Source organism: Lasioglossum baleicum, unplaced genomic scaffold (assembly GCF_051020765.1).
Source record: "Lasioglossum baleicum unplaced genomic scaffold, iyLasBale1 scaffold1532, whole genome shotgun sequence".
NCBI classification, from domain to species: domain Eukaryota; kingdom Metazoa; phylum Arthropoda; class Insecta; order Hymenoptera; family Halictidae; genus Lasioglossum; species Lasioglossum baleicum.
This window is the reverse complement of record NW_027470591.1, coordinates 26,386-35,577: the sequence shown is the minus strand read 5'-3', so window position 1 is coordinate 35,577 and position 9,192 is coordinate 26,386. Positions and strand designations below refer to the sequence as shown.

The following is a 9,192-nucleotide window of genomic DNA, read 5'->3' as shown; positions in this document are numbered from 1 at the left end:
CTTTCTCTAAACGAAACACCACCGCGGTAAGAAGACTCGAAAAATAATTCTCACTGCATGTCACTCACCTAACTCAAACCCAAACTTTCTCTAAACGAAACACCACCGCGGTGAAAAGACTCGAAAAATAATTCTCACTGCCTGTCACTCACCGAATAGAAACATCGGCGACGCGCGTCGCGACGACGAGCTTCAGCCAGCGTCTCACCCGGTGCTGGCGTTGGACGGCGAGGTGGTGAACGGGAAGCTTCTGGCCAGCCACGTGCCCATAGTCCACGACTCCGACGACTGCGTGAGCGTGTGCTCGTGCACCTGTCTCGGGGCACCGAACTCCGAGCTTCTGGATCAGGGTTACCGAGGTTACAGGCCCCCTTCGAGCTCGAGCTTTCTCATGAAACGCGCATCCGTCTGATGGAAGGAGTTCCGTCGTCGCAGTTTGCGCCGTCGATTCTCGGGGGCGGACAACAGGGAGCTGCTCGGCATCGACGTGTAAAGAGTCCACTCGGACAGTATCGCGCAAAGACGTATCCGTGGAAGAAGAGGAAAAGGGGAATACGAGGGATAACTTTTCGCGGAAATTTCGACGGATTTTAAGGCCGACTCGGAGACGACTGTGTTTTCAAGAAGACTCGTTCGTGCACGTTCGTCGATTTTTCAAGACGTATTTCGAAGAGAGTGCGACTCTTTGAGTTCAAGTGCGGATGCTTGGCTCGTGTTAATTATTACGCATAGACGTAGGGGTGTTACGAGGGTATTCGATCGTTTGTAGACGATTTTCTAACGATTTCGTACGTTTCATATCGGTCCACGTACCATTCCCACCGTGAATTTTCAACGGGTTCGAATTTACGTCACCGTGAGAGTGACTGGGATCGAAGACTAGTTGTACCATAGTGGTTAAGTCGGTATTTAGACACTGACATTGTTGCTTGGAGAATTGCTTTGATCTCAGGATATAATAGTTCACTTTTCTTAGGAGTTACGACAGTAGATCTGGCAAATTTTCAACGTTTTTAAAGAAATATCGTTTACATTGCTACTGAGTTTATTAAATCGATTGATATCGAATTCTGTAGATTTTGTGACAGAATATCAAGTTAGTCTGACGATTGGTTGACACGTTGATTTGAATTAACACATTCTCGACGGTGTACCGTGAAATGGAGCCTCGATTCCAGTATGTTTTCCGGAAATACTCGAAGCGATGTAAACGCTTCGTCGATGAAATGTTTTATCAGAAATTGGTATTCGCGAGCAAGATGTGAATTATCATCTGTCGTTTTCGATATCTGAAGGACGAGGAACGTCGACTCGCTGTTGTCTTCGATGTTTGAAAAGTGAGAAATGCCAATCGCGTTTCGCGTGTTCAATATTTAAAAAAAAAGAAAGAAGTGAAATCCTCGCGACTCGTGTTTCCCATCGACGATGTGTTAATACCCAGACTTCAACATCGCGGCGAAATGTTATGAGAATATTCCGAGATCAAAGCAATGCTCACGAGGGAGAAAATAATCTCGTTCTATGAAAGTCGAACAGGCGAAGATCGGTTTGAAGACCAAACGATCGCTGTTATTTATACGTATACCAGATATATAAGACACGACGAGAACAATATCCAGACCTCGTTAGAGTGATTGTTAAATATATACGACTCGATGTTTGTACCTACTAGTAGACGTAAAGACGAAAAAAACGCGAAAGTCATGAATTTCGCGTTACTCGTCGATCACGTAGATCGACGAAGAGAAATATCTACGTTAGATAGTGACGCGATTTTGTAGCTACGACTATTTCGATCCTGGATCAATCGACGTTATTCGCGCGAATATATTTATTAAAAATATGTCAAGGCTTCGAAAATATCGCGATCTCGATTCGTTATGAAACGAGTTAAATTTTCCAAAGTATCTCATTATCTAGATACATTTCCCGGTGGAGAAATATCTTCGAGATCTCGCCTCGAGTTGCAGACAAATTTTCCGCTCGATATTTTCAAGTCTTCGCGACCTAACGTTGACTCGTACACATTGTTGATTCGATTCGACCGGCGAATCGCGCCGATTTTTCTACGATCGTACATCGATACCAATTTTACTGTACCCACGACGCGAACCACGATGGGGACACGTCGTGTTTTTTTAAATCTAGGGACTATATTAAACGACAAACAGGAATATTCGGGAAGACTGATAGTTGAGGTTAAATTAACTGGCTAGCTGTTATTTTTTTAACGAACCACGATTTTTCTAGGGACTCCTCTTAACCCTCCGAGAGGTTGTAAAATCACCAAACGATTCGTCAACGCGATTTACTCGTGTCTCATTTTCTTTCCAGACCGTTTAACCTCGGAACGAACGAAACGTGGTGGAACTTCGCGAAGAGATGAACGTTATTAGTGTTCGTTGTTAGCAACGAGTGTTCACGTTTCTAAGTCTAAACACGATACTAGACTCGTGGAGATTCAAATTGTATACATTGCGAGGGTTTAAAGTAACTAAGAGTGGTTCCTATGTATTTTAGATGTCTAAGATACCATACAGTTACAGTGTTCCGAAGATTGATATTTTAGAGAGAAGGTACGTTCACCGACGAAAGCTAAGAAACGAAGGAACAAAATCGTTAATTCCTTTCTTCGCTCTCCTCGGTAAGCGTATAAACCTTTAGGCATTTATTTCCAACAATTTTTATAACCAATAGCTACTATAAAATTTGGTAGAGTATTCTCCGGAGGATTCAAATATTTCGATAATCCATATGTCTGTTCAGATGTATCGCATATTACGAGATTTAAGAAGCTTAAATCTGACGCGAGATATCTCTGATTTTAAACGTTTATAGTCGTAAATACGGTTAGATATCTCGATATACGTACGCGTAGGATGACGTTTTCAGAGAACGAACTGTGCTCAAGAGCTTCGAAGTGCATTAAACATAACGATAAATCGACAAGCCGATCGGAGGGTTAAACTGAGGGCTGACGGGACACGTTTCATTTGTATTTCTCTCAATTAGAACCCACGATTGTCGGTATATTTTCTCTGGTTGTATATCGATGCTTCTTCTTATTCCAACGGCGAGACGCTCTCGCCGATCGTCGAGAATCGATCCGAGTGATCGACACACGCACAAGACCGGTTATGTTCGCGTTGCAGAAACGTTAATGAAACATCGTCGCAGATATGCACACGGTAAACGATAGCGTGCACTCGTTTGTATACATGTACTTTAGTTTATAGAGCACGCCGTATTCTAACGGCGGCACAGGATTGGGTATATTTTTTATCGTCGACAGTTTTTTTAATAAACGACAGTTCGCTATTTCGTCACGAGCGTTCATTTCTTCCCTGTCAACCTTCCGTCGTGAGTTTCGTTTCGCGACTTGACAACCACGATATTCAAATCAAAACGAAATTTGCAATTTCACGAGAAAGTAAAAGAAAATAAATTCGACAGGCGAATAGCATCGCATTGGGGTTACATTGCGTTATACCACGTCTATCTCGTTAGAAATTATTATTAACTAAATCTACATTTCAAGCATCGAACTTTGTTCGTTCGCTATACGTTAATTGCCAGATTAAAGGAAAAGAGAAGCAAACAGAGAAATTCCATGAAGGAGCATATATGCGGATTGCAACATAGCAAATTGGATCCATACGGTTCAAGAATAAACATGAACGATATTACGTGTGCACAGTCGTGGATGTACATGTTTCAGATCAACGAAAACACGCCGAGGGCGAAGCTGTACTTCGACAGCAAGGCACGTGTATTCGCCGAGAGAAGAAGGCACGCCTTGTCCAAGTACTGGTGGGTCATTCACCCCTTCAGCACTTGGAGGTACCGATCTATCGTTTTAGAAGTTGGGAAACGAAGAAAAATAAACGCGATTATTTTTGCGAAGCAATCAAACGCGTGCTTTTTAGATTTCTATGGGACCTGATAATGACGGTGGTGTACCTGGTCGCCTTCTTAACCATCCCATTTTCAGTTTGCTTCGTTGTGATGAGTCACGACGACGTTCTGCTCGACAGATTGAATATTCTGATCTATACCTTCTGCTGGTTCGACATCGTCGTCAATTTCTTCACCGGACACTACGATAAGAAGCAACAGCGCATTCTACTCAATCCATTGATGATATTCATGTACTTTGCATCAGTATTGCCGTGTTTAACCGCGAGAAGTGTCCTCTGGTAAGGTGTGACTTTTATTTTTACAGATATTACCTAAAATCCTACCTCATAATCGACATCCTCTCCTCGTTGCCGTGGGACCACATAACTTTACCCTGGCGGCGGATTCCGGCGATGATTCCCATTATTTAATAGTCCTGATCAATCTCTTGCCCTGCCTGAAGCTGGCACGCTACAGCCACGTCAATTTGCAAATCTTCGAGCTGTTCACGGTAACCTCGATCTTTGAAGTCTTCCGGAGAAATTAAACAGAACACTTGAAATAAATTGGGAAACATACACGAGTCTCCGTATCGGAAAGACACGGGGGTTAAAGATACCTTGTATTCGACGTTTCAGCATTTTGAAATCATGCATTTCTACGACGAAATGCTTACCATCTTCCTCGTCGGCTTTACATAATATACTGGTCCGCGTGTCTTGTGTTCATTCCATACAAGTCTTGGTTCTACATTTCACTAACACTCCACCTGAAGTAAGTAATTTCGTCACGACAGGGTTCCATGTGTGTCATTAACCCTTTTACAATAGAATTAATTCGAAATTTTATTCTAAATTTATTTCTTCGTTATCCTATTTCAATTTATATTAGTATCTGTATATCCCGCTATTATACAGTGAAATATCTCACGAAGGATTTATGAAATATTCTGAGAAATGTTGCTTACGGTATTAGCGATTCTTTCGTGCAAAATGTGATATTGTATTACTGTCATAATGTATACTAGACATAATACCTACGAATCGGCAATTCTTACAATTCTTAGGAGTGTGAGGATTGTTGGATGACAGGGCTGAACAAGGGTCAGATAGCGATAAGGTTCCAATCTGCTCTTTTCATCGTGGTGGAAAATTGGCAGCGAGCGGTTATGGTGATTACGTGCCAGTAACAGCGGGACATATTATACTAAGTTCCGTTCTTGTGATCATTGGCAGAGCGCTCGAGTGCTACATCGCAGGCAAGGCTTCTTTACCAGATCAACCGGCTGAAATCCTCTTCGAACGTTTAACAATTTCGAGGACAGTAATTCCGATGCTTGAATTCCGTTTCAGTGATGCTCATTCAGATAAAAGCGGGAAGAAAGGCGTCCAAGGCGAAGTTCCAAGAGATAATAAACCAACTGAGCGCCTACACGAGCCAGAAGCAGCTGCCAAAGCACATGAGGATCCGTCTGGTTGCTTATTACTACTACCGTTTCAGAAACAGTTATTTTCGCGAGAAGTCTATTCTAAGGAACATATCAGGTAACAAGGGCTACGATTTTCCGACTCGTTGCCCTGCTTCCTTCGTAAACGAGTAATTCCTGATTCAGAGAAGCTGCGCCAAGAGATTGCTTTCCAATCGAGTCATCGCTTGGTGGAGAACGTATCGATATTCAAGGCTTTGCCTAAAGCTACCTTGCAGTCCATCGTGAAGAATTTGAAGTTCGAGCTGTACCTGCCGAACGACGTGATCGTGAAGGCCGGAGCTCATGGCGATTGCATGTTCTTCCTGTCCGCTGGCACCGTGGCTGTACTCACACCCACCGGCAAAGAGGTATAATTTCGATCTCTTAGAAATCTACTCCCGATATCTACCTCAGAACAAGAACTTGAAAATTCGATAAAATTTTCATCTTAATCTTCGATCAACTCTCGAATCCCTGACGATAGAATTATTTCGTACGTCGATCTTCCTTTGTTTACTACTCAATCGCATATACTAGATTGTAGAAAAATAAATCCTTTATTTTTATAATTTTTATTGAATTTTCATTTTCCCCAACGTTATCCCAACTTTGAGTGGGTGAAAAAGTAATCCTTTATTTTTATAATTTCTAATGAATTTCTTTTTCCCTAACAATAAATTATATTAGGTTGGGGAAAAAGAAATTCATTTAAAATTATAAAAATAATCGATTACTTTTTCCTTAACCTAAGGTTACGATAAGGTTGGGAAGAAGGAATCGATTTAAAATTATAAAAATAATAGATTCCTTTTTCCCCAACCTAATACGTTCGAAAAAATTACTCACTTTTAACGCTACACGCGAGTCAACGTGATCAGATCTCATTTCGAAATCGTTACTTTCTTCTTCGAATAACGATACTTGCCGTTATCGAATTTAACGTTCTCTTAGCGTGTCGGACAGCTGGAGCCCTGCCCTTTAAAACGCCGTTCGATTTATCTTCCTACGAGTTTTCGTTCCCGAGATACGTTCGTTCAAAGCGAATGCTTATTTGGCGCGTTGCACTATCGCTGTGGTTGCCTGGGGCGCAGCGCCCTCGCTCGCACGTGACTTGTCTGACCTGCTTCAATTGCGCAGGTCGCGGTTGACCCAGTTTCCGGGCGCGCGCACGTGCGCGGAATAAGTAGGTCACGCCGCCAGTCATGGTTTCCCTAAATCTGGACGTCACTTCAAACCGTTGTATCTCTAGAACGGGTTGAGATATCGACTTGAAACAAAATGCATCCTAAAGGGTACGCATCCTGCTATATCCTGGTATAACGGTGATTCAATCGGATCAATTTTTCTGGGTGTATTTTTCGTTTTACTTTACCCGGTTCCTTTAGTCCGTTTGAAATGACGATTAAAAGAATAATAAATATTTGGGAGTATATGGATCTTGGTTTAAATAAAATACACGTAATGTTACGAAGCGAGTTTTTATTTCTTCCAGATTTGCCACCTAGACGACGGTGCTCATTTCGGGGAAGTCGCGCTTTTGGTTCCCGATCAGAGGAGAGTCGCGAGCGTAATCGCGATCGAGGTGTGCGAAGTATATCGCCTGGAACGCAAGGATTTTCGTAAATGCATCGCCGTGCACACGGAATTGTTCGCGAGGATCGAGAGGACCGCGAGAGAGAGGATCGAGAGGGCTGTGGTGATCGAGGAACAGCACAAGCGTTATCTTATGCGAAATTCTGTGCAAAGTGAACGTAGGAAAAGCGATTTTTTCTGAAGCAATGGTTGGAATGGTTGGAATCGTTTATACTCTAGTTGATAGCAGTAGTTTAATATCGTAGTTAGTAGGTTAATGCGTATGTAAATTAGTTAAATGTTAAATGAAGAATATGACGTGTGAGGATTGAAATGCAATAAAATAACGTTGAAATAAATATGCCTGAATCGGCAAAGAAAGAGAGAAGACTACTCGATAAGAAAAATAACCATGCTGATCGTTTAACCATATATTTAAGGATCTTATATATTATTATTGTCCATACAATGTTTGTATAGTGGCATTCCTTTACGACTACCTTTATTTTATAATTATATATTTATATTATATTAATCGTTACCTAGGGTATAACTTACAGTTACAAATACACTCACTAAAATCTTTAGCACTGTCGCGATGAGCTATATGCATGTATAGATAATACACTGGAGACACGAACTTTTTGATTAATTTACTGTTTTTCTCTTTTTTTTCTCTTTTTTTTTTTGTTTTCTCCTTTTTGGCGAATTTTGCGTTCTTTTGCACGTGATTACGCTTAAATCCATCGTCGGTGTATTCGTAGTAACGATCGCAAACGTCGAGTGACTCATTGACAATTTCTCCTTCCTTTTAATCTACGTGAAAACGTTGCAACAAAAATTTTGGAAGAATTTCTGTCGATTCTACGCGAGGTACGTTCCATACTCTTGCTCAGCTTTATCCTACGGAGACCAAGCGAAAACTCAGTGACCCGTGTATTCGTTTTTCGAAACCGTAGGACCAGAAGAAGCAAATAAATTTCGAAATTATCAATAGAGAAACCTTGCTTGCGCTTGTGTCTTCTAAAACGATTAAATCCGGAGATTTAACTTGCCAGATGGTCGCACAACTAAAATTTTAAGAAGTCAAACGCTGTGCCGCGTTACCACAAATCTTTCGATTAACTCCGTCTAATTACAAACATCGTTACAACTATCATAGCCATTCTAAACATCGCTATAGGGTAATATTAGTATCGAGGCTACCGTTTGAAAAAAAAGATGCAGGCCGAGGATCGACGAATCAACGATCACGATCGTTCCTACGAATTCTACAAAGTCTCTACGAGGAGTTTCCAGTGGCCGATAAGATAGGTCGATTAAACGAGTATAGTACGTAATATCGAGGGAATTATATACATCTCTAGTGTGTAACGAGTAAGTGAATGCGTGGCCATTGTACAGACTTAAAATCACACGGTAGAAATATAAATTATTTACTATAGAATAGAGAAAATCTACCGAAACGACTGCGTTCACTGACGTACCTATATGCAACCTTTTACTCCTTCCTTTCGACACACCCTTTTACTACGTCACTCCTTCTTCTTCTTCTTCATCTTTTCCATTTCTCTTTTTTCCTTTTTTCATCGATATGCGATCAATAGGATACATCTATGCCCGTTAAACTACAAAGACTATTTATACATTCGCTAAATAAATCGTGTTTGCTACGTTATTACAATCATGTCATGTCTAGTTTGGTCACGTCTAAAAAGAGTACGGAGGAGAAGAGTACTCAATATCTTTCCTTTCTTCCTTCTTTCGTTCTACCTACGATTCCTCCGGGCTTGAAAATCAACGAAACGATGATGAAACAGAGCTATTCCCGTTAAACGAATCTGTGTTTTGGAAACGCGTCGCGCGTTTTCCTTTCCTTTTTTTTCCTAAAGCAATACGTTGATTGTCACGATTTCCGAAATTTCGTCTAGATCCTACGCGTGTAATTTACATCTAGAGAAAATATAGGCAGAGAGTCTTTGTTCGACAAGGAAACGTAAAATCGGAGGAATTCTTCGCGATGCAACCGGCGCGATCGATCTAACACCGTTTCTTTTTTTAGTAACTATCGGCAGATTTCTGATTGAACATCCCGAGACGAGTTCTGCTTCGCGTACGCTACGTTTTGTATTTACACTAACAGTATTCTGTATGTAGAGTTCTATTTAGCACTCCTTCCCCGACACTTTCGAAGGGCTCCTAATAAGGCACTGTAATTTACTGTGACTGAAACGATCAGACGAAAGAAGAATGTC

General features: G+C 41.3%; 1 protein-coding gene across 1 annotated transcript; it reads left to right on the top strand.

Moving 5' to 3' along the window:
- Positions 1-1,490: 1,490 nt before the first annotated feature.
- LOC143220757 (potassium/sodium hyperpolarization-activated cyclic nucleotide-gated channel 1-like) lies at positions 1,491-7,139 on the top strand. Its single transcript, XM_076446349.1, is given in 12 exon segments — positions 1,491-1,630; positions 1,673-1,730; positions 2,521-2,576; positions 3,153-3,188; positions 3,577-3,840; positions 3,927-4,148; positions 4,223-4,307; positions 4,964-5,051; positions 5,054-5,155; positions 5,250-5,441; positions 5,510-5,733; positions 6,858-7,139. Coding segments are annotated over 12 exon segments (1,749 nt in total).
- The last annotated feature ends 2,053 nt before the right edge of the window (positions 7,140-9,192 follow it).